Genomic DNA, 25,541 nt, shown 5'->3' with positions numbered 1-25,541 from the left:
CTCTGCTCCCCGCTCTGGCTCTGGTGAATTCTCTCACCCTCCTGCGCTTCTGACTGTACCCAGTGCTTGTATAAATGAATAAATAAATATTTATAAATAAATAAATAAATAAAGCTCTGGGTATATGGTGGCGGCAGTTGAGAATCATTTATTTTTATAACGGGGCTCCTGTAACCAGAAAAGTGAGCCAGGAGGGAAAATGGATTGGAAAAATTAAAATTCATGAAGGTTGCATCATTGAAGATATGATCTCCAGAGGGATCTCAAAGTATTAGAATCCATCCAGAATATTCTACTTATTGACTTGACCCTAGTGATTCTCAGAACCCACCACACTTCAGGGTTATCCCCAGGGGCATTCATCATGACAATGATGAGATTTTATACATACAATTGGATACGGCCTACAGACGCAAAGCTGAAAAATTCATTTAACCACATATATATGACTTCCTTCCAAAAGTTCTAAATAATCAGAAGCTCTCACAATCACTATTCTCTATATACACATATATATAAATGTACAGAAATGCATGTAGAAAGGAATAACAGAGTGTTAACAGTGATTATTTTCAGGTAATAGGAAAACCTATAATTTTAACCCTCTGAATTTCATTATGATCTCTCTCTTCATGTAATAATAAAATGGATCAGGTGCTGTTATTTTACAAACAAGATGAAGTTAAAATACAATTTTATAAATTTAACAGCAGACAGGATTCAAGAAGACCTGTTTCTCAAATACAACTGGGCCAGACTGTGATCACATCATCATAACTGTCTCCAGAGATGTTCCTTGAAATGGATTAAAACCTCTTACACCAAATAGAAACCAACAACAAACAGACTACAACCCATTAAATGATCCCTTGCATTTCTGTGTTATTTTACTTTCAAAAAAATTGGGCCAGTTCGCTCAATTCCATCCATCATATAAGGATTTCTTGTTGATCTTTTCAATCTCTTGTGTTTCAATCTCTGCGTGTTTGCTCAGGTTTAAGGACTTTGCAGTAGAAAAGGAGCCTCCTACAGAACATGCCATCTACTCAACCATGAACTGGTGACTATGCTATTTTCACATTATCATTGATAAAAAGCAGGCTGCGTGATTGTGCCTTTCCACCCATGCCTGTTTCCATATGAATGACCTGTTACACCACCTAAGAGAGCTGTTTGTCTATGCTGCAGGTACAAGGAAAAGAAGATAAATATTCTCATCTTGGCTGATGAAGCCACTTTCTATTGAACTAAAGTACTTAAAAACTGTTGAAAGCGGTCTTTCTTTTTTTAAATAATGACTCAGGATGAAGTACAATAAAACTGTATCAATTTATTGTGGTCAATTATGAAGAAATACACTTCCTGGCTAATACCTTAGAGAGATTAATTTTCACTATGCAGTGACCTGTACTAAAATCTTGGCCTTCTCACCTGATAATGGTCTCTGGGGTCATGAATGAGTTTAAAGCGGCACCTAGGGAATCCCTGAAAACGGCTACAGCCCAAAGCGCCTGTGGACTACCAGGCAATGTGACGCGGTGAGGCCAACAATGGATTTTAGTGAGAGTGAAAACTTCAATGAAGTTAGTTACTAGACCTTCCAGGCAGAACCTCAGTTTCTTCAAAAATTCAATGAGGCAAGTCACTTAAGATGCTTAGCAGAGGATTTGAAGCATAGTATCATTTTACAGATGGGAAAATAAACTTCGGAGATAGCGATGTGCTGTTTTCATCTCTAATGTGGAATTCATATGTTATAGAACACTACTTTCCTGTACAAATACATCAGCTAAGAGGATTTTAAATTGTCTACATCCCTTACTTCCTGTTTTCTCACAGTATTTTCCTTACTTTATTTGATACATGGAAAAAGAGCAGCTCAAATTAATTAAAAAGTTAGGGAAGTATACTATTTCCTAGGATTGTATGTGACTTTCATTCCTTCTTTCTAATTTGCAAAGACAAGCCCCCACAATCACACAGTGGATGCCAGATGAGAAGCTCAACACTTACTTTTAACTATGAAGCAACTGGTTTTTGTTTTGTTTTTAAAACTGAAGCTCGCACTTCACATTTGCCTAGTACTCTACATATTACACTTGTTCAATTCTCAACACAATCCAATAATGCCATGTAGCTCTCAAAACAATTATGTGAATAAGGTATTATCCCTCTCTTGTGGCTCAGGGAACAGGAGTGCAGCAAGGTTAAATATTTTTGAGGTCACAAAGCTTAACAGTAACTAGAAGAAGTGGAACACTGACATCTTCAAGTCTTTGGTCAAGATTCCCCATGGAGGCCAACTTCTACCCTGGCTAGATGCCACAGTGCTCTCTCTCCTTACTCCTCATTCTTGGCATGGAGCAGGGTGCTCAGCATATAAAGCAGTTGGAAGTAGGGTTGGGAACATCTTTTACATTCTTTACATGGGGCCAAATTTCCGGAAAACTCTGCCCGTCATCGATTCCGTGGACTGACAACTCTTTAAAGGGAGCAGTTGCAGGCCTGTCCCTCCAGAGGGGCTGCTCATTTAAGTTCAACAGGTATTTGAGAGCGTTCAAGAAAACATCTGTTGTATGACTGACTCATGGTACATTCTTCCTCTAGTGATGGCAATGGGTACTTCTCAGGCCCCACCAAATAAAAATTTGGCAAAGAGAAGCATTTATTAACAACATCCACCCCACCCCTGCTCCATGGCCCACCACAGAGAAACTGGCAGGACTATTCCAATCTACGAATCCTGTGATTTCACTGCAGTCTATTCTGCATGGTGGTTAAACTGATCACCTCAAGTGCCCACCAGTACAGAACCACCAGGTTGCTGATCTGCACTGTGCTTCCTGGAGAGTCTGTGAGACAGACAAGTTCACAATTTCCAGAGGGAACCATAATGGATGATAAGGTTGTTCTAAGTCACAATGGAATTGTTGCTTGTCAAGGCCCCTGCGTCATTAAAAAAAGAGCTATATTAAGAGAACTATGCAAACTTTTATTTTCTCAAGAATACATTGCTGTTTGGATTTTTTTTTTTAACTTCAAGTTTGTTTTGCTATGAGCAGCCAGGCAAGTTTTGACTCTACCATGGAAACTATCTGACCTCTTCTGAGCTGTTCCGAGCACAGGAAAGGGCAGTGGGCGGAGCTGGCCTAAGCAGAGCCCCAGGCTCTCCCTAACTGCAAGGACTTGCGCATGTCCACTTAATCTATCTTTGTGTAACCTGTTGTGAACTGGCTCCCGCATCCTGGCTACCTATTTCAGAGCCGTTGCAGCAGAGTTATAAAATCTTTTGAGCTCCAGTAAAGAACTAAAAGGATAAAGTATTGCCAACATTATACTTCCCCTGTCCGAATTTTCAAAGTATTTGAAATATGAGGCAGGCAAATTCACTAAAAAAGTGAAGTTAGTCTAGATGTTCTTTTCTAAATCAAAAGTATCTGAGAAATACTCTTTTCTGATGCCCTAAACAAGAGAAAAGAAATTACAGAGAAAAATTAAGGGCAAACAAATGTTAGAACTCCACAAATAGCCACACAAAAATGTTATTTTACCCATGCATGATTACTATAGCATTTATTAAATATGTTACATACAAGGCCCTGAGCTAGATACAGTAAGGATACATCCTCCTGCAGTACAACTGCACCATAAGATGAAACTTTTGTTTAGATTTCTTTCCCAAATAAACAAATATTTCAAGTTTGCCTAAGACATGGAAGAAGAAAATATTTTCTTCCCATTATGATTTCTAGTTTCATAGAAAAATTTACTTTAGAACACACCAGGGGAGAAACTCTTATCTATAAGTTTACTGTCAAGCAGCTGCTTTCCTAACAGCAACTGAGCTACAGAGTGACTAACTTCCACAATGCCCTGATTAAATCTGACACACACATGACATAAGTGGAGAAAGGGGCCTGTGTACCCTTGGGTTTCAGTTACAGGGAAAGCAGGAAGAAGATCAAGATCATGTGATTTGGAAAGAAGAACAAGGAGGACAGGACAAAAATATTCCATTGAACAGCAAGTCACTTGGGATTCCTTCAATACCCTGCCAGGTTAAATCACACATGGCTTATGCACTGACAGGAAATGCAAAGGCCTAACTCATGCTTCACTTACACTGCTAGTTGAGCATGAGAAACAGAATTGAGACATCTTTTTCAAGTAGTCTAATAAAGGCAGAAATTGTAGCCTGGACATTTAAAACAATAAGCTTATTAGGTGGGGGTAAAAAACCTGCTTAGCAATTAATTTAAAATAGGAACCCCCAATTTTCCTTAAAGCTTTACTGGTTCCAGTTAGATGACTGTTCAACTATATAAATTCTTTGTATATATTTATTTTTCCCTTTAGATTTATAGTTAAACTGTTCTCAAAAACAGAAACAACTTCTTAAGATCTGCTTCTTTTACTTTTAATATTCTTTTTCCAAAGTCACAGGACTGATGGTTTTTAGCAAATGAAGTTAAGGGAGTCCTGAGAACCAAGTCTCCTGTCCAAAACTAGGGGACTAAAAAAGGGTTTCTGCCACAAAGCATATAGGGTCAACAATAAAGGTCAACATCACATTAAGGAAATCTATATAGCACATCAAGTGAAACTTTGTACTTCTGGTTCTGATGAAGCCAAATCATCATTCAAGACAGTGAATCACAAACAAGATTGCTGTATTTGGAATTCAGTAAGAAAAGTCAGCCTCTTCACAGAAATGGGAAATGATGCTCAGCCAGCTCTATGTCCGTGGTATAAACTAACATGCAGCATACAAGTTCTTAATTCATTTTTTTCCCCTAGAAAATGAAAAGTAGATCAACTTACATGGCTCTCTGGCAATGAACTGAGGTACAGTGTTGGGCAGAGGAGTACTGGGGTTTGGAGTCCCTACTAGTTTGTTCTTGGCCATCTTCGTGTTTGCCTTAGCAAACTCTAGTCGTAGTGTTTGCGGAATTTCAGGATCGAAGCGGATGCCCTTTGGAAATAAAGAACAAATGGAAGATGTTTTCATTTCCTTAGAGTCAAACCAGAATGGTGACAAAATAAACACACCATTAAACCCTGGCCTGTCAGAAAAAAAGGTCAGCAAACGCTCTCATTCTCACCACTTAAACAGAATACATGGAGACGCATAATACACCATTTCCAGAAAGCCAGGGAGATTTAGTTTATGTAATTGAAAAACATAGTTACATGAGTTTGTCAGAAAGTGAAAGACAGTTACCGGATGGTTTCACTCATGTAAGGAATATAAACAGTCAAGGAAAACAAACTGGCAGAACACAAAAATAACTCTTAGACCGAAAATATACTGGCTACCAGAGGGGACATGGTGCGGGAAGTAGAGGTGAGGGGAGGGAAGGTGACAGGGCATTGATACTGGAGTTCTGGCAGAGGGTGAGTGAAGCTTGTGTACATCTGGGGGAGTATAGTTGGACTCCCCATATTAGTTACACAAATGGAAAAATTGATAGAATTTGGGAATAAAAGAGTTACATGGTTTTCCAATTAATCCTTTTCTTCTTGCACAAAAGCGTTCAAGTCCAAGATCGAAATAAGGACTAGCAAATTTCTAGCATGGCTTAGAAACTTCAGCTAATGGTGGCCACTAAGAATGAATGAATTAATGTAAAGCCCTCCATAATATGGAAAAGTCTAACACCTGAAATTCTAAGAGGCCTAGACCTTGACCAGTGTTCTGACACTGACTTAAAACAATGTAATTTTCAATGGCTTGGCTTCATCTCCTACAGAGGGGGGAACTCCCATCCCTTTATCACTGGAGCACTTTCAAACATGGATACATGCACTCTGAGTTCCTAAGAAGATAGGAATAGTTTTAGGATTTTTAAATCTAACCTAATACCATTTACTCGCAGCTAGTTAACAAATTTACATGAATTCTCAATGTCTCACTGTGGTACAGTCTGATTTTTATTTGATCTTGCTCATTTGCTACATGGATAGAGATATCAGATTATATAGGTCACGAAGATAGTAATTTCAATTACCCTTGATTGGTTTACCTAAAACAAAATGTTCAATAAAATAAATTACACACTAAGATATAACATTTCTGGCATGATATATCTTCTGAAAACCACTCTCCCATTCAAGAATGTCTCTGTTATAAAGCATGATGAATAATTTCACATTCATCTATGTCCAAAGCCATGGATTCTGGATCTTGACAATAGTGCCAGAGATACCCCAGTATTGTGCATGATGTCCATCCAAGCAATCTCAAGTCCCATTTCTGTCTGAATAATATCTTCTAGAAAGGGATTAGAGTTCAGAAAAAGTCTGCTAAGAGCACAGGTTTTCCATTCATTACACACGTGGGCCCCACAAACCCCTTTCCTCTTTAGTAAGGAAATTAAGAGCAATTTCTACGAGACATTATTGAGACTTTGAATCTGTTGACCAGGATGAGCAGCTCTGAAGTTCATAGGCTCGGCTCCAAAGACAGGAGAGGAAGAGGATGTGATTGGAGAGTAACGACGATAAGAGAAATTGGGGGGGAGGGAAGGGAGAGGAAGGAAAGAGCAGGCCTGACAGAGGTACAACAAAAGCAACAGAGCCCTGACCCACAGATGCCCTGAAGTGGGTGGAAATTTCTCTGCGTGTGACTTACCCATTCTCTGAGAAGAAACCAATTGAAGGTGGCAAATGGGTAGGGTGGGCAGGAAGAAAAGGAATCCATTTATATAAGCCCTAACTAAAAGCATAATATGGAAAGGATGCCAGTAAAATGAAATCTACAAGAAATTTTGCGTTTAACTGGTCTCAGTTTTTGTTTTGTTTTAATTAGGGAAACCTCAGCATTATCTTGCCAAAAAATATATAGAAGGAAAGAGAACAAAGCTTCCATCCGCTTCCACTTAAGAGCATTTCACCCTATCAAAGCTAGTATCACAACAGAATAAATATTTCCAAATATGGACCTGAAAAGTTGTGGTCTTTGCTGGAGACCAGTGCCATTTGGCTATCATTTAAGGTATGTCATGGAAGGATTTGCATCTTTACGCCACATCCCACCTAGTAACAACTTGACATCAAGTTTAGAGGAAGTGTCTCTTCTCTCCCAAACTTGACCCACCATCCTGTGAAGAAGTCACTTTCCTAAATTTGACCCCATACTGGCATAAGCACTGTGGCCCACGACACGGGTACCCTGGAAGAGCACCCCAGGACTGCAGTATGAGTCTTTCACAGTGAGCACAGGGAGGCTGCACCTCTGTCTCCAGGCCTCAGCCTGTGCATGGTGTTGCAGAGTCAGCTCCACTCTTTCACAGCTGGGGCTGGGCTGGGGGTGGCTCATATCCTAAATAAGTGTTGAACTGGGACTCCCCCACGTCCTGCCCCATCTTCTATTTGAGCTAAAATACCACCACCATCATGTTCCAAATCAAAGTTCCAGCTCCTTATTAAAAAAAAAAGGCAAAAGCTCATAAGTTAAAATGACCTAATTTGTTTGGCAGCTTATTCTGAGGCCGGAGGCTTAGAATACGAGCCACATTCCTCTAACATCTTTAGCAGCAGTACCATATTTGGTAATCAATATCCTCCTCAGCGAAGTTTCTATCCATAGGGCTTAGCAGAGCCAAAGACATTTGAAATGTCAGAGGAGGATGAAGAGGCTGCGGCACTGGGGGCAGGGCTGGGAGAGGAAGAAAAGCAAAGGAGTAAGGTGGAAAAGGCAGACAAGGAGACGTGAAGAATATACCTTGTGCTCTTATCACCTAATAAGATTAATTCTTTGGCCATAGTGACTTCACATTAAATGCTGTTCAGGATAGGATTACTGTCCAGTAGAGGGGGGAATCGGTGATTTCAAAAATCAACTTTCCCTTTCTTGCCTATAATTCACTACGACTCTTACAAACAGAAACTTTTCTCTTCCAATTGTAAATGGTGTCTCATTTTCTTAACATCAGCATGACATCAATTCACTTGTAAGCAACCCAAATCCACTGGTTACAGGACTGTCTCCTTAAGACGGCCTTAAACACTGTGACCAAATCAACATAGTGCTCACTATTTTCTACACAGGCTGAACTCCCCACCCAAGGCTGGCTCTGGAAGATATAAAGACAATGCTAACAAATAATGATTCCGTATAAAAGTATATACTAGGTCAATTTCAAATGCACCTGCTTGTGTGTTAAGAATTAAATGTCCCAAAATTTGTATGCTTAAACCCTGACACCCAATGACAGCATTTGGAGGAGGGGTCTTCAAAAGGACATTGGGTTAAGATGAGGTAATGGTGGGTAGTACCACTTGTGATGGGATTACTACTCCCATAAGAACGCCAGAGATTTCATTCTCCAAGAGCACAACAAGGAAGCTGTCTGCAAACTAGGAAGCAGGCCCTCGCCAGATACTAAATCGACAGGCAACTTGATGTTCGCCTTTCTAGTCTCCAGAAGGAGATAATTAAATGACTGCTGTTTAAGCCATTAAATCTATGGTATTTTGTTATGGCAGCCTGAGTTAAGACCCCACTGCTGGAAGTTCAGTTTTCTTTCCTGTGCCACAGTTCCTAAAATGCCTCATAGTGTACTTTCTGTACCACCTTCTATGGACTCACAAAGTAAAATCTCCCCTTCTCCACCAGACCCATTACCCAAGCCCCAATCATTCTACTCACTGCAAGCAGCTCAACCTACAGTTAAATTTTATTCAGCAAACACTGTAATGCTTGGTATATGTGATCACTAGAAGTACTAATAATCCAATCTCAAAAACTACAAAGCAATTAGAGATGCCTGGGGAGGAACTGTATTTTATATACTATCAAGCTCTAAACTCAGAAAGCCACTTAATGCAGTCAGGACTATGTGGAGAAACTGTTCAGAAATCCTCTTTTTAATCCCTTCTCTTAAATGTAAGTAAGGCTAAGCAAATATTTGCAAACTGAAAAGGTTGAAAGGGTAATTTTCCAAATTGTGGGCTTTAAGCTCCCAAACGCAAATTTGTGTTAACTATTAAGAGTCTAAGCAAGTTAGAGAGTTTAAAATGTCATTTTATTGTTCTACAAACTATATCAAGCTTTGGGAGTATTAAAAGGGTAAGAGAATAGTTAGCATAAAATAAAATAAATGGACGAGGTGAAAGGAAATTACTAAATCCTGAAGACCCAAGCCTGTAAGAACCCAGAAAGTCACTGAAAATGTACTATAGCTCTGTCAGTGACTTTCTGGAAGACAAAATGGAGTAGCTATTAATTGAAGTAATGCTGTTGTGATAATGGTTTCTTGTGCATACCAGCTATGTGCTGGAATGACTTACTGGCTGCAAATCATAAGTTTGGGATCACACGAGGAGAGCAGATTATTCTGGACAAAAAGGCACATCTTTCCAACTGTTCTTCAGTAATGTCACAGATAGTGGACTGTTATCCCACATCAGTGGCGATAAATACTAGCCAGCACTTTATTCACTGAATAATGAGGGTGGGAGGGAGGGAAAATGAAGGGCTAATCTAGAATAATTAAAATAGCCTTAAGAGGCTTGCCCTTGTGCAATGGGTAGACCATGACTAAACAAAAGGATGTAAAAGCCATCGTACAGAAAATGGAGAAAGCTGAATATAGAATTAGTATTTGGGCACTGTCCATTTTTTTAAGGTATGACAGCTACTATTATTATGGTAATGTAGGAAACTGTCTTTAGTTTTTACTATGGAACTACAGAGACTGTATGATGACATCTTATACCATACATTTACTTTAAAATACTAATGTGCAAAAGATAAAGTAAATGCAGCAAAACATTAAGCTGTTACATCCTGGGGGGTGGGTGCATGACTGTTCACTACTTTACTCTTTGGTATGTCTGAAGTTTCACAATACAAGGTAAAAATGTTAACAAAAATTGAACCATATGTATTACCTTCATTTTGTGCTACAGACACAGGATTAATGAAATAAAGTTCCTGCCCTTAGGAGCTCAGAGCTCAGTCTGGTGGGGAAGCTGTACAGGCAAACTAATGGTTAGATTAACAGATAAACACAATGTGCAGAGCACCACAGGGAAGAAAGCCAAGGCAGAGAAACTAGGACCAGGGGGAGCATCACAGAGAAAGTGATAGAAGAGCAGAAATGTACCAGGTGGCAGTCCAGGAAAAAGCTCAGCAAAGTTCTGTGCCACAGGATATGAACAGAGCACGTGTTTGTTTGTGTGTGTGCGTGTGTGCAGAGAAGCAGGCAGAGTAGGTGGGTGAGGTAAGAGATCACAAGAATCTTTCAGCCATGATTGCAGACTTTGGAGTATTGTATGTCTGAGCCATTAAGATTTTTAAAACTGGGGAAATATGGTCGGATATAGTAAAGCTGTGATCCTCAAAAGCAAGCATGCACCAGAATTGTCTGGAAAACTTCCTAAACACTAAGTGCTATAACCCATCGCCAGAGGTTCTGATTTAGATCTGGAACAAGACCTGAGAACCTGCATTTCCTAAGTTCCCAGGAGGGTGTGAACACAGCTTGTGCTGGAGAACATCTGAAAATCACTTAGTGTAGGACTCTGCATTATGTCACTGGTGGAAGGGCAGCTGAATTAAACTGGGAGACCAGAGATAAAGCAATTAGAGTATTCCTGGAAAGAGCCCTTAATTGGGTGGGGGCACTCTGACGATCCTCCTTTTCTGGGAAGGACACCCAGAGAGTTGGGTCTATGCTCTTACTCCCCTGACAAGAGCTGATCATCTAAGGGACACAGGCTGTCCAAAGTGATTTTCCTCCTGAGGATTTCAACCTAGGTTACTGAGAGACAGAAAATGGTGGTAGCTGGAAGCCAATCACCATAATAGACTCCCACTGGAGAGGAAGTCTCCAAATGCCTATGACCAAGGTCTTCAGAGCTGCCCTTGCTATGCTGGTTTTTCTGTTCAGACTGAAAAAAATGCTTTTCAACAACTTCACTCTTACAGAACAGTTGCAGACATAATAGAGAAGAATGCCTGCGTACACCTGCCCACACTTCTGACACATACCCCACCCCCTTCACCAAACTGCTCAACTGACTGCTTGATGCCTTCTGCCCTTTCCAGTATAATTTCCTACAAACAAGGACACTCCTTTGTTTTCTTGACCTAAGATCTAATCCAGAATCATACAGAGCTTTTAGTTGTCATCCCTTCATTCTCCTCGAATATTTTCCTCAGTCCTTGTCTTTCACGACCATGACGTGTTTGAAGAGTACAGGCTCTTCACTTTGTAGAATGTTCCTCCATTTGAACTTATCTGATTTGTTTCCTGAATCAACGCAGGGCATGCATTTTTGGCAGGATCTGTGTCATCCACCATGCACCGTGTCAGGTGGTATATGATGGCATTTTTGTCCCACTGCTATCTATATTAACTATGTATGGTTACAATTTTCCCCTTCTAGTTAGTAAGTGTAACACAGGGAGATACTTAGACTTGTGTGCGTATGTGTATTTGTCTTGTTTCTCATCAAACATTTAACATCTCTTGATGATTTTTACCTGAAATAATCTTTACAGTTGGTTGCTAAATGGTAATCTGCTAATTCCATGGTACCCTCTGCACTTATTTTCTATTCCAATCCACTTTCTTTCCAGATGTCCCTTCCCATATTTGTAATTTCTTCTCTGAATCCTACTTCATTTACTTAAAACAGGAAAACATACTAAGTATCAGACTTAGTAAACAACATTACTGTTATAAAACAAACTTATTAGTAACTACAGTTCAATATTGATTAACAGTTTTTTCTGTCTACAACCTGAAAGGGTATGGCCAGTATGTATATTCAAGAATTATTTGGGGTAGTTCTCCCACATTCCCTCTATGTTCATTGTGGTTGCTTTATTCATTTGAGATTGCCAGACTCATTTGTGTCTGTATTATTTGGGTTCATTGTCCATCTGTGTTGTCCTCGCTTTATCTATGTAGTAACAGCAGGTAAAACTGTTTTACTTGGGCCTCACTGATGGTGCAAGGGGTTAAGACACAGCGCTGTGAAGCCATCTGCAGCCACTGTAGCACGAGTTCGATCCCCTGGCCAGCCAGGAAGCTACCCACACAGCGCAGCAGACCTCTCCTGTCTAGCCCACTGCTCCCCGCAGCAATGTGTTTCAGTAAATCTGCCTGTTCTGCTCCCTACTCTGTGTCTGGTGAATCCTTTCATCCCCCACCCCCGCATCTCTGGCCTGCATCCTAGCTCTTGTATGCATAAATAAATCTTTATATTTTTTTTAAATCTTTTTTTTTTAATAGAGGCATGTTTTTATTTATTTATTTATTTATTTATTTGTTGGTTTGTTTTGTTTATACATGCACTGGGTACAGTCAGAAGCATGGGAGGGTGAGAGAATTCACCAGAGCCAGAGCGGGGAGCAGAGCAGGCAGAAGGACCGAAGTACACTGCTGAGGGGAGCAGCGGGCGGCAGGAGAGGTCTGCGCGCCATGTGGGACCCTCCTCCGGTGGCCGGGGAGCAGCCGGGGATCGAACCGGCGCCGCAGAGGCCGCGGGCAGCTTCGCAACCCAGCGCTCAACCGCTGCGCCACCGGGGAGGCCCCATAAATAAATCTTTAAAAAGAAGAACTATTTAAAAAGATTCATCAAGTCAGTTAAATCATGAGTAGTTTTATATAAATTGTCTAAAATCCTGAGGACCCAGAATTTTAACACCTCACCCTCAATATACTATGATTTCTTCAGAAGTAGAATCTTTTGAAAGAAGCTTCTAAATAAGCAAAGGTTTTAGTATCATTTGTGGTAGTTATTTACTTTTATCTAACTTTCAATTTCTAATTGAAATATGTTGAAATGTCATAGGGAATAGGGAGGTATAACTGGAGTAATCAGTTAAGTTCCTGGCCTGAACCTGGAGGAGTGGACATTCTTCTGGTGAGCGATGGGCCCAAAGCCTATACAAAGTCCCAGTAAAGGCAAATTCAAATGTTCGAGAACATCATTCCAATTGGGCAAACCGTATGAAAGTCTACTGGGGAGTAAGAGACTGCCCTGCCAGTTACTCTACTGTCTCTGGGAGACAGTCCTGAGTCACCCACTTCTTTTAGATCCGATGGCATTCATTTCCTATCAGAATCTCCTGGCATTTCTCACACACACACCCCCATTCTGAGCCAGTAATTCTGTGGATCTGAGGCATAGATACTGAACCAGGTGAAATTACTTTTACTTATTTTTTAATAGAATAAAAACAGTAAAGTAGCAGCAATTTCATAAGAGTCAACTTAATATGCTGAAAGTTTCCTGGTTGTTAAGCTTCTTACAATCACTTTCCCCATGCCCAAACCCAAATGAAAACCCACTTGTCCTTTAAGGTGTGGGTGGCATCCAGAAAACCCTGCCTAGCCAGGTATCTATGCTGAAGGAAATAAAACGATGCTCTTTAATATAGGTATTAACCAATTTATTCTAACTTTCTAATACAGAATAACTGGTCACCAGAAACTATAAAAAACAAATCCCAGTAAATCCATTTTCTTTTATAATCATTAGCCCAGTCCTTCCTGAGCCTTGAGAATTTTCTAACCTTTACAGATCAGGTCAGTGAAACCCCATCGTGTGTTCAGGAAGCTGAGGAAAGGAGGTCAAGTCAAGGTCAAACAGTACTGATGCCTTTCTGACCTTGAAATCTAATCTCTGTACCTGGATCTTGTCTTACCTCCCCACCCCACACCACCCTATCTTGATTTCAGATATAGCCCCTGATCCTGTGAAGGATGGAGTTCAGATGTGTCCCTTCAGATTTATTCCAGCAGAGATCCTTGCTTCATAACCAAGTGGAGCTCATCTACCTGAGACCAACCGCTGGCGCTTCTCATTACTTAAGTTGTAATTTTTTATGGTTTTTTTTTTTTTATTTGAAAGCAGTCATTATGTCCTATAAGGTAGAAAAAGTAAGACAGAAGGGTGAGATAGAGGGTCATGGTAAAGTCACTTCTTTCTAAACGATAGGAATTATCAAGCATTAAACAGAAAACTTTTGCATTAACATTGATAGTTTTGGTAAATACTGGTACATGAGGAACAAGAACCAATTCAACTCACAGGAGTAACTACAGAGCAAGGCATACTCTGCTGGTGTGTGTGTGACTTCCATCTGTATAGTTGTATTATAATTCATTGAGATCATGTCTTGGCTGAACTTTGGTAAACAATTAACTTCTCGGCAACCTCCTGGGTTCTTTCCCTAAGAAATGCAGCGCTCCAACACCAGTTTTTTCTGCTACAGCGCTGACCAAAACAAGATAATAAATAAGTCAGTTCCCTCCCCTGCTGCTGACCAGAATAAGCTAAGGAATAAATGAGAGAATGATGTGTATTACCTATTCTTATGTATGCTGTACTCAAAAGATTAACAGTCATAACTGTACTGGGGTGAGGAAGGAGGAGATAGGCAAGAAATCGAAGATTGGAAGTGGCTTAATCATGCCACAGTCAAATTACTTTTTCTACAAAAATGTATTTGAGTGCTTTCTTGCTAAGTGACAAAACACCAAAATCTGTTTCATTTATGCCTTAAGTTTCTATTTACTTAACGTGGACTTACTTGAAAAATCAATGCAAATGCTGTTATTTTAAAAGTTGCTGAAATATCACGCTATTAGGTATTTTAAATCCAAGCTTTATGAAATACAACCCCTTTATCATAAAATGCACCCTTCTGAACACCAAATATTCTTAGCATAGTCACAGTTGTGCAACCATCACTATTACATAAAACTTCACAACATTTCCATCACCCCAGTGGAAACTCTGTACCCATTAGCGGTCACTGCTCACTCCTCTGTCACTCTCTTCTCTACTTGCCCCCTACCACCACTTCTCTACCTCTAATCTCTTTGTATTTGACTGTTTACTCTGGACATTTCATTCAAATGTAAATCATACAATATTTGGTCTCTGCTGAATGTCTTCTTTTAGCCATAATGTCTTTAAGGTTCATCCATGCACATCACAGAATTTCATTATATATTATTTCTGAATGCCACTGTACAAATATAACACATTTTGTTTATCCTTTCATTGGCTGATGGACACTGGGTCATTTCCCTTTTGGGCTTCTATGAACACGTATGACAAGTTTTAGTGAGGACCTAGTTTTCTATTCTCTAGGAGTGGAACTGCTCGACTGGTAACTCTAGAAATGTTTTTGAAGAACTATGTAACTGGGCTTTCTAGGTGGCTAACTCCGCAATCCCAGTAATCCCAAGGGATCTCAATTTCCCCCACATTTTCTTGGACACTTGTTGCCCATCTGTTTAATTTCAATCATCCTAGTGGTATGAAGTGGTAGCATCTCACTGTGGTTCTGATCTGCATGTCTGTATGTTGATATGTTAAAAGTGAAAGGAAAAAGCCTTCTATTTTGAAAGTATCTTAGTCACAAGGGAACACAAATCTTTCAAGATCTAAAAGGGAATGGAGTTGAAATAATTTACTTTTCCCTTTTGGAAATTAGACATATGAACTGTTTTCTAAAATTATTGATAGACATGTCATTGTTATCAGAAACTAGGAGGTAAGTACACACTTTAGAGATATTCTGAGATCTCAAGGGACCAAAATATATTTAGTTTCCTGAACACTTGTCAGTTTCCTACAGGCGGCACAAAACATTCTTCAGATTAGAAACAGACTTTAGGCAAGGAATACGCAAAAAAAATTTCCCCAGGAGCTGCAAACAATTGTTCTATTCAACTGGGGCCTTAAGGTGACTAAATGACAGAGCAAATAGAAACCTGAATCTGGGCTCTGTAATCTGTTAGAGAGGAATGGATGAGGCTCCCAGAGACAACAGTGTAGAAGAGGAAGTTAAAGAACTGCATTTCAGGGCCTCCCTGGTGGCGCAAGGGGTTAAGCACCACACTATGAAGCTATGTGCAGCCTCTGCAGCATGAGTTCTATCCCCCGCAGGCCAGGGAGCTACCCACATGGTGCAGACCTCTCCTGTCTCGCCCACTGCTCCCCTCAGCAGTGTATTTCGGTTCTTCTGCCTGTTCTGTTCCCCACTCTATCTCTGGTGAGTCCTCTCACCCCCTGCACCTCTACCTGTACCCCAGTTCTTGTATGCATAAATAAATCTTAAAAAAAACCTGCACTTTATACATATAAATAAAAAAGATGGTTGGAAAAGGGGAAATGGGAGGGTGGGAAGAAAATCAAAGATACAATTTAAAAATTTTGTCCCAATTCAATGATATTTTTGAAAATGAGTAGAGATTGTCTACCACTTATCAACATTTTACTGTCTCGCAAGAAAAAAAATGTGATGTCCAAACACTTCTAAAAGACAGAAATCTCTGAGTAAAGACCAGAGAAAACAGGGAACTGGTAGAGAACTGAGTTAGCTTCTCTGATACTAAGTAGTGAAGGTTTCTTTTCACAAAGCATGAAATTCACAGAATCTTAGGACTGAATTTTTGGGACCCCCTCACCTTATAGCTTTCAACCATGGGTAATGTCCTGCACTCCACCCCCCACACTCACTGCGTAGGGATATTTGGAAATGTGTGAGGGTGTACAGGGGTTTTGAATTGACTGAAGATCCTACAAGCATTCACAGGGCAGGAGGCAAGAGTGTTTAGTCCTACGATATAAATACAGACAAGACAGCCCCACACAATATAAGGACAGTCTTACTTTAAAATGCCAAGTTTCACATATTAAAAAAACTAGCAACAACAAATGTTGGCCAGGATGTGGAGAAAAAGGAACTCTCCTGCACTGCTGGTGGGAGTGCAAACTGGTCCAACCACTATGGAGAGCTGTGTGGAGATTTCTGGACCTACTAAACATAGAGCTTCCATATGATCCAGCAATTCCACTCCTAGGTATTTACCCTAAGGACACAGAAACATGAATTCAAAGGGCACCTGCACCCCTATGTTTATAGCACCACTATTTACAATAGCTAAGCTATGGAAACAACCCAAATGCCCAAAAACAGATGACTGGGTCAAGAAGATGTGGAACATATACACCATGGAATATTACTCAGCAATCAAAAAAGATAAAAAGATAAACTCATGCAATTTGCAGCAACATGGATGGAGCTGGAAGGCTCAGCAAAATAAGCCAGAAAGAGAAAGAAAAATACTAGATGTTCTCACTCACAGCAGGAATTTAGAAAACCTAAATAAGGGACCAGGAAAAGAGACCTAAAAATCAAAATCAACAAGCAACTGTAAACCAGGGACACACTATAGGAGTAGGATCAAAACAAGGTGGGGGGGTGGGAATTTTATGGGGACTATAACCAAGATGAAAACGCATACATTGTGAAAAATGATGTAAAAAAATATAAAATTAAAAAAATAATAATAAAATAAAATGCCATGTTTTCCCGACAGAAGTTAAGATCCAGAAAAATCAAGTAACACACCTAAATTCAGACGGGGAGAATCCAAAATTCAGTTTTCTTATTCCAATAATTTTGTGTGTGTGTGTGTGTGTGTGAGAGAGAGAGAGAGAGAGAGAGAGAAATTCTATTGTTTTACAAAGACTACATTATTTTCAAATAATGGAGGTTCTTGTACAGTTTCACTGTGCTGAAATTTAGGTAGATGTGGATTCTAACAAAGAACGAACAAGTGAGAAGAAGAATCCATCAGAAGTAAACCGTATTTCATACTTTTCCTAAATATGGGCATTGCTCACAGTAACACCAGGACTGTTAATACAACAGCCTGTGCTGCTGGGTCACTGCCCATTGAGAAACGACCAAACCAATTACGCCTTGTTCCTTTTCTTAATTCAACCGCCTCCAAGCGCTTGCCCTGGATTTACCTTACTACTCATTGTCCATCTTGCTCTTGCAGAGTCATATGATAAGCATGTGCCTGCCCCACTGACAGTACGTCTGTATTAAACTACGCAGCCATCTGGGTTAGGGTGGGCTATATGAATCCACTGCTGATAAAAGCTTCAGTTAAGCATCAGGTTTCTAGATGTCTTATGCCCCTTCCCCCCCTTTTTCATTAAAGGGGTTACAATGATTTAATTTTGTTTCTAAGCCAGACCTTCCTTAAAACAGGACAATTTCTCCTGCATTGAAAGTTTCAGTGACAGAAAGGAACAGGCATCCAGGTTTATCCTAGAATAGCTCCTGAGGTTTTTCCTTGATTTCAAGTCAAGGTAGTTTCTCTTCTGATGTATTTTATAAGAAGCTCAGATCTCCAAGTGATATACCAGAGTGAGCTTGGCCAATGTAAACACACTATCATCCCTCACTAGCCATCCTAAGTCTGGAAAAAAAGGATTTTAACATGATTCCCAAATGACTAGGTTATTCCCTAAAATGTAGCATATCCTAGGCTTCACTTCTATTCGTGTCAGCAAGTGGTGACAATTCATACCCTCTCTTACCACTCAGCCAGACTCTCATAGTGAAATCTACAAACGTAAGGACATATAATGCCCTAACAACAAAATGAGAAAAACTTCATCTCTGCTCTTCGAAATCAGAAAAACTAGAAAAGCAGCTAAGAGAAGATAGTCTTGAATTCCCTGCTACTTACTGGTAAAGATAACAAGAAAACTGGTTCTCCAGAGGTGCTTCAGCTGCAGTTAATTACAGGGACTACAAAGGAGACAGCCCAAGACACAAAGTCACAACCGATTTTGGAGTACACCTTCTTGTCAAGTAAGAGACTTAAACTGTGGCCATTAGGTTTGTGGGTCTTAGAGTCAGACTCTGCATTCAAATCTAGCTCCACTGCCAATCATGGATATGTTGTTGAACCTTTTGGAGCCTCAGTTTCCTCAGAGATAAACTGGGAAATACAGTCCATATCTCATAGTGTAGGTGCTAAGGAAGGAGATCTTGTCGATGGCAGATTAATGTCCAACGTACAATAAACACTCCGATGACCCTCTACTCATCAGCTAAGGAGCTACTACTCCTAAAAAGGATTTATAGGATTTATTTTTCTTTTGGTCTTTCCAAAAAGGTGCTTTGATACCACTTTCAAAAGTGAAGGATGAGAGTCATACTCTGAGACTCCCCCAACTAGAAGGAGGAACAGAAGACCTGATCTGCTGTCCTGGCTGGTTCTGTGCAGTTTCAGAATTCTTTAACTTCACCGGGTTTCATTTCTCCCACAGGGAGTTGTCCTGTTTCTCTTGTTCACTTCTGTTGGTTCGCATAGCTCTTTAAGGGAGTGGCTGGTAACTATAGGGACAGACTCCACTTTGTAGGAGAGTGTGGTAGAAGGTCTTCGAAATATCTGGGTCTCCATTTGACTCGATCGTTCACCCTGGTTAAATTTCTTATGCACTAAAGCACACTTTTGTTAGTCAGCCACCCCCTTGGGTACATAACCATGCCCTGGGAGAATCTGCTTTGTATAGCATGACTATAAAGTCATGACAGGGCCTTTGAAGAAGTTATAAACTCAATCTTTAACATGTCAACAGAATCAGAGTCACACAGAGTTTATTTTGCAAAGGGTTGAGAGGGCATGGTTATTTGAACTTTTGCCACTATGTTTTCAAACTGTCCTGCAAAGGAAGATTGAAAGACCTGGATCTTGACAATGTTAGGAAAGGCTGTCTCCACTTCAGGTCCGGTAAATTACCCATTAAAGCAGTATTTTACAGTGACATTTTGAAATAGATAATATTACCTGGAAAGAAACAGAGGCCAGAGTGCAGATGGTGTTCTTTCATGCAGGAATCCTGACGTTAACACTTTTACTTTGAGGATTGTGAAAGTAAACAGGGGTCAACTGTTCCAGAAGGAACGAGGCATCTCTTGGAATCCTTAACACACAAACATCAAAGGTGGCTGGTACAGCCAGCAGTCAGTCCCCTTCCCTGTATATCCCTTTTGCTTCCTCGTTCTCTTCTCACAAGGGGGCATGGAGGGTCGATGAATGTTCTCATACGTATCCCTGCTTTTCCTTTTCAGGAGAAAAAGGTAGCAGGCTGCATGACCTCCTTTTAGTCCTATCACCTGCTGAATGAAGGCACTCAGACAAAGGCAGCCAGAATGAGAGTCAAAAAGGAATGTCAATGTGACCGTGTAATTTCTAGGCTATGTGATTCTTCTCTGGAAAGCCCAGACCATGGGCTTGAATCAGTGAGGGTGGCACTGAGGAAAAAGGAAAACTAAATAATGAAACCAACAAATTAAATTGAACAGGGAAAGGATGTGTTGCTAAATACTTACTAATTACATATCCTATATATGAGGTTCTTCAAAGCTAAAAGAGTTGCTAATATTGAGACTGGAGTTTTAAGAGTTGGTGTCAGCTCTTCAAGAAAAAGACTAATGTAATGAGGGCTTCCCTGGTGGCGCAAGGGGTTGAGACATAGCGCTATGAAGCTATCTGCAGCCACTGCAGCACGAGTTGATCACCGGCCAGGGAGGTGACCCACAATAGCACAGCAGACCTCTCCTGACTTGCGTGCTGCTCCCCTCAGCAGTGTATTTCAGTAGATCTGCCTGTTCTGTTCCCCACTCTGTCTCTGGTGAATCCTCTCACCCCCTGCATCTCTGCCCTGTACCCCAGCTCTTGTAAATCTTAAAAAACGAAACAAAACAAAAACAAGAAAAAGACTAATGATACAGACCTATGCACTAATTACTGAAGGAAAGTCACCCTGTCTCCACATCTAATATGTATTAGCCACATACCTGGCAAAATAAGAAAATGGACATATGTGTTTGTGTCTAAAAGCATTACTAATGCCAAAGACATGCTGAATAACTTAACATTGTACAATGTAGCTTCAAAAGAAAAAATGTGCCAGTGTGTGTAAGTGGGGAAGTACACGAACATGTACTGTGAGACAGGCAGAGTAAGAGAATGCATTCGGCACACTCTTCCTTAAGCTCCACCTAATGTACTGGTTAGGTCACTTGAGGACTTAACTTTCCATATATGCTTTACAGATCACTTTGTAACGTTTACTTTGAGTCTTTATTAGTGACTAGTATAGCAGGAAAAAAGATTGTGAGGAAAGGAAATGCAGTGCTGAATGTAAACAAACTCTACAACTGAAAAAAGACAGGTGCCTAAACTTTCTAAAACCATTCAGAAGAAACTTTCATTTAAAGATCAGACACAACCCACAATAGACCCCCAATTACATTTTACAGCTGTTTCTTTCTTCTTACAGATATTTCTATCTTCAAATTTTTCATCAATGAACATCCTTCCTGCTACAGAATCCAGGGGAGTCTCCCACACTAAGGTACATACATAACATGATAATAGACTGATTCTCTGTGTGTGTGTGTGTGTGTGTGTGTGTGTGTGTGTGTAAAGGCTGCATTACATTTAAAAATTAAAAATATTTCCAGAGATCAACAGCTTTTACAGTCTCAACTTTACTGAGTATCAAAACTGTGTATCATCTACACAAAGTTATTTCGTCCTCAAAGTAATTTATTAACACCACTACAGATAAATCAGTTCAGGGCAGGAAATATGTTATCTGATGAATACAGTAAGAACACAGAAATACATAAATAAGGAGAGGGTAGCATTTGTTCCTTTAAAGCTGATTTTTAAAAATCTAGCACAGACCATCAAGAATTTGAAGCTTAGACACAAGTTAGTTGAAAAGAATGTAAACATTGAAGGCCAAACTTCGGAAGTTCACTGCAAAGTACTTCCTGTGCTGCACAAGGAGCCAGGGGGAAAAAAAAAAAGTCAAAATGGATCTCAACTCTAAGCAACTTCCATCTGTGCACTTCCTGCTCTACTGCATCACAATCCAGACCACTGAGTGGTGACCCAACAAGACGAAGGCTGAATTTCTCCCTTTCTACAAAAAGGCTTGTCTGGAAAAGTAACTCCCAAGTCAGAAATATCATTGGCTGCTAAACATAACAGTTTATAAGAAATGGATGTGGGTCTTTGGTTAGAAATAGATTCATATGGGTCCAGAAATGGAGAAAGACATGTGCGTGATTAGCTAAACAGAATAAGAGGGTGGGGGGCTATGTTTGAAGAGGGAGGGGGGCTATGTTTGTTGGGCTTACCATCTTTTGAAAGCTTAAGAGTATTAAGTACAACATTGCATTTTTATTTCCCCAGAAAGCTCTAAGGAAGCATAGATGAATCAATTTACCATTAACTACATTGTAATAAAAAATCAATGTCCAGAAATATTCTGAACCCAGTGGAATTTGGGACTCCGCAGATATTTTTAAATCAGTTAGTAGTAAGGGGGAGCTAAGGAACGAAAACCAGTCCTTGGTGCACGTTACCACCAACTAACTACCAGGATTTTTAACCATTTATTGAGTACTTGTCACTTTAAAAAATCTCTCCCATTTAATTTGATCCTCAATGCTTTGAAATAGGTATTATCAATAGAATATTTACAGGAAAATTAAGGCTCAGAGAAGAGCCTTGATTTAGTAATGTCAGTCAGGCCTGCTGGCATTGACATCTGTATTACTCTGCCTTTGCCTAGAAAGCGCTAGATATGCTCATTGGTTATGAAAAGACATCCTTTACCTGCCCTCCGCTTAACCTCAATTTAGTCTTTTTTTCACAAGTGAAAACACTTTTCCAGGCATAAACACATCAACATAAACACATCCTAAGACTTCAAAAACATGGTATACTTTTTCTAACATCCATCAGTGAATTAAAATTAATTTTTAGAATCATTTTATGTTTTTAGAATTTGATGAACGGATAAATCAAGAAGACACAATGAATGCTGGGCGGGGGGAAATCAGTATTTCCTACTTACTAATGGTTACCCAGAATTTCCTAAAACTGAAAAGTTTTCCCCCTGTTAGATCGGTCACTCATTTATTTAGTATTCTAAGATATGTAAACAATTAGCCAGATTCTCTTTCATAAGCTTCTTGTTTGCTTTTTTTCTTTGAGGGAAATCTATGACCTGTAACCTTGAATAACCTTTTCTGTCTTCCATTCAATGTACCTTTATTTGCACTGGTCTTCAAAATGAATACCAAAACTTCATGAAACTGACATTACGCCTGAATTCTAATTTTTACTCCTATTTTTCCAAGGGCAGAAATGCTTTTCTACTTTGTTTTTGCTCCCTTCTTACAAACTTTCTGCTTTCAAACATGTGATTTCCTTCTCATCTAAGCTTATTTTCATTTCCCATAACACGTTTCTAAGTTCATTCGGAGTTCTACATATTTGCTCATCCATTTTTGGTTTTGAGTGATGTCATTTATGGAAAGCAGACAAAAGGCAAAATTGGAATAAAATGATGCAATCTATAAGAGAACCAGTGGTTACTAGTGTACACTAGGAATTTTCTACCTAACTGCATTTTTGAAGGAAATATTTGGATTTTTAAAGTTAAAAACACTGATCTTTTTAAAAATTAACTTACCCCACAATGGTTAGGAACAAACCTTGAATCCCTTTATGCAATATCCAGATTACTCAAGTGCCAGTTACTTTTTCAAAATGTTAGTAGTGTAAATCATCACTTTTATTTATTTATTTTGAAGATTTATTTATTTACACAAGCACTGGGTACAGTCAGAAGTGCCGGAGGGTGAGAGAATTCACCAGAGGAAGAACAGAGAGCAGAGCAACTGCTGACGGGAGCAGCGCTCGGCAGGAGAGGTCTGTGCGCCATGTGGGACCTTCCCCCGGCGGCGGCGGCGGCTGGGGATCGAACCGGCGCTGCAGAGGCTGCAGTCAGCTTTGCAACCCAGGGCTCAACCACTGTGCCACCGGGGAGGCCCAAATTATCACTTTTAGAAGAAAAATTTTAGTTTTAAAAAATATGCTCCATTGTATTTTTTGATAAATGTTAGTGTTCTCAGATTTTAGTTTTAAGGTTCTAGATTAAGCAATCTAATGTTCACTAAAATTGTTTTCTTATTCCTGTCCCCATATTTAAAATGCACCATATATAATTTTTTTTCATACTCTAGGAGCATTTACTCTATTACCTCTCCACTTATTTTTACATACAAAAGTTATTGACTATTACTAGTTCTGTGATTGACTCTTAATGTTTCCATGTAACTATTAAATGTCTATGAAAACAGCAAGAAAAATCTGCTTTATTATCAAGAAAATACTTCACATTGTATATATTTACAAGGAAATCAGATTTCAACAATTGACAAATGTCCTGCCAAAATATTCTAAGCTAGGGAGGTCCCAACCCACTCCCTGAAGCTTAAAAATGTTCTTAAATGCATTCGAATTACAGAGACGCTTACTAGCTTTGTCAACCAGAAGTTCAAATCTGTATTGATGATCAGAAAATATTAAGCTAGTGTGGGAACTCTGCAGCCCCTAGTTGTTATCATAGGATGATCGTTCACTAAAAGTACGAGTGATGTAAGGCACCAAAATGGGTAGTACTGCAGACGAATCCTCAGTAATGTGGATAGCCTAAGAGTTGAGATTTCTGCTTCAAAAACTGGCTTGACTGCATAGCCAAAGGAGTTCTGCCAGATAACTCATTCTTTGCAATCATGTTCCACAAACACTAACTGTATTTTCTACGTACATTTACAATAGAGGCAAATAGATTCTCAACATTTCTGAAATACCTGCAGAATCATGGAGAAAGGGCAAAGGTCAAAATGAAATTGCATTTTTACAAGGGAGACTCAGTAAGTTTGAACAACAAGTAGATCCTCAAAAAATGCCACAATGCAAAGTCTGAGGGCACTTTCACATGAGATTTCCAATGTAGTTTGTCATTAGAATATATACAGGTTTATATGCAAGAACCTGTGGTTCTTCCCGATAATAAAATTTGGTTACTTTTCTTCAAGCTTTTTTAGGATATCTTTTACTAATGTAATATTTTTCAGTTTCTTATATGAAAGCTAAATAGATTTAAATTACCTACTTTTCTTCAGGCAAAGTAAGAATTTTGCAAATTCCTCACATTCATCTGCTTTTTCAGAAAAACTTTCAGATTATGTGTTACACCATCCTAGGGAAGTTTTATAACAATCCCAAAATTTCAGGAACATAAAGTGAGCGCAGTACAGAAACCCCCACTCCCTGATTCTATCTGCAACTTATTAAGCAATCACACACTAGTCATTTTGCTAACTACTATTTTTTTTAATTGTATTTGGGTTTGACTCATTTCTGGTGGTGTGACCTTTGAAGAAAGCCTATTTTCAAATTTAAGGCTCCTACATGGACTGAGGTGCTTGTCAAACCCCAAAGTGCAAGCAGCCGTCGAGAAGCCAATAACCCTGCATCGTGGTGGCCCTACACTGGCACAGGCATAGTCCCCAACCCCAGGTGACGTCAAATGGCTGCCTTAAAACTCTGCAAGTTCAGAGTAAGCAGTTATAAACAGATTTAACAAATAAACACTAGCTTGGACTCATGAGCTCATCTGGCAGCCCTGCTTACCCAGCTGAGATCACACTAATTGGGCCTCTTCAACCACTTTGAGCAACAGGCTAAGAGAAATCTAGGGAGAAATTCTTAAAACTGATAAGGAACATATTGACATGGTGCCTGTAGAGGGGGGAGCTGAGGTAGGCCATCTGGATCCATGTGTTTGTGCAAAGTTTTGTACGGTAGAAATAATTCACCCAATGCACA

General features: G+C 39.7%; 1 protein-coding gene across 2 annotated transcripts in view; it reads right to left on the bottom strand.

Moving 5' to 3' along the window:
- The window catches only part of RBPMS (RNA binding protein, mRNA processing factor), a 159,163-nt gene that overhangs the window by 51,425 nt on the left and 82,197 nt on the right, over window positions 1-25,541 (bottom strand). For both annotated transcript variants that reach the window (XM_037526002.1, XM_037526003.2), the window contains exon 5: window positions 4,822-4,972. In XM_037526002.1, coding sequence (XP_037381899.1) covers window positions 4,822-4,972 — 151 coding nt within the window. The remainder of the gene's footprint in view (window positions 1-4,821; window positions 4,973-25,541) is intronic.

Source organism: Talpa occidentalis, unplaced genomic scaffold, assembly GCF_014898055.3.
Source record: "Talpa occidentalis isolate TD23 unplaced genomic scaffold, MPIMG_talOcc4v2.1 talOcc4.4, whole genome shotgun sequence".
Lineage (NCBI taxonomy): Eukaryota > Metazoa > Chordata > Mammalia > Eulipotyphla > Talpidae > Talpa > Talpa occidentalis.
The sequence above is the reverse complement of the archived record's forward strand: the minus strand, read 5'-3'. Positions and strand labels throughout refer to the sequence as shown.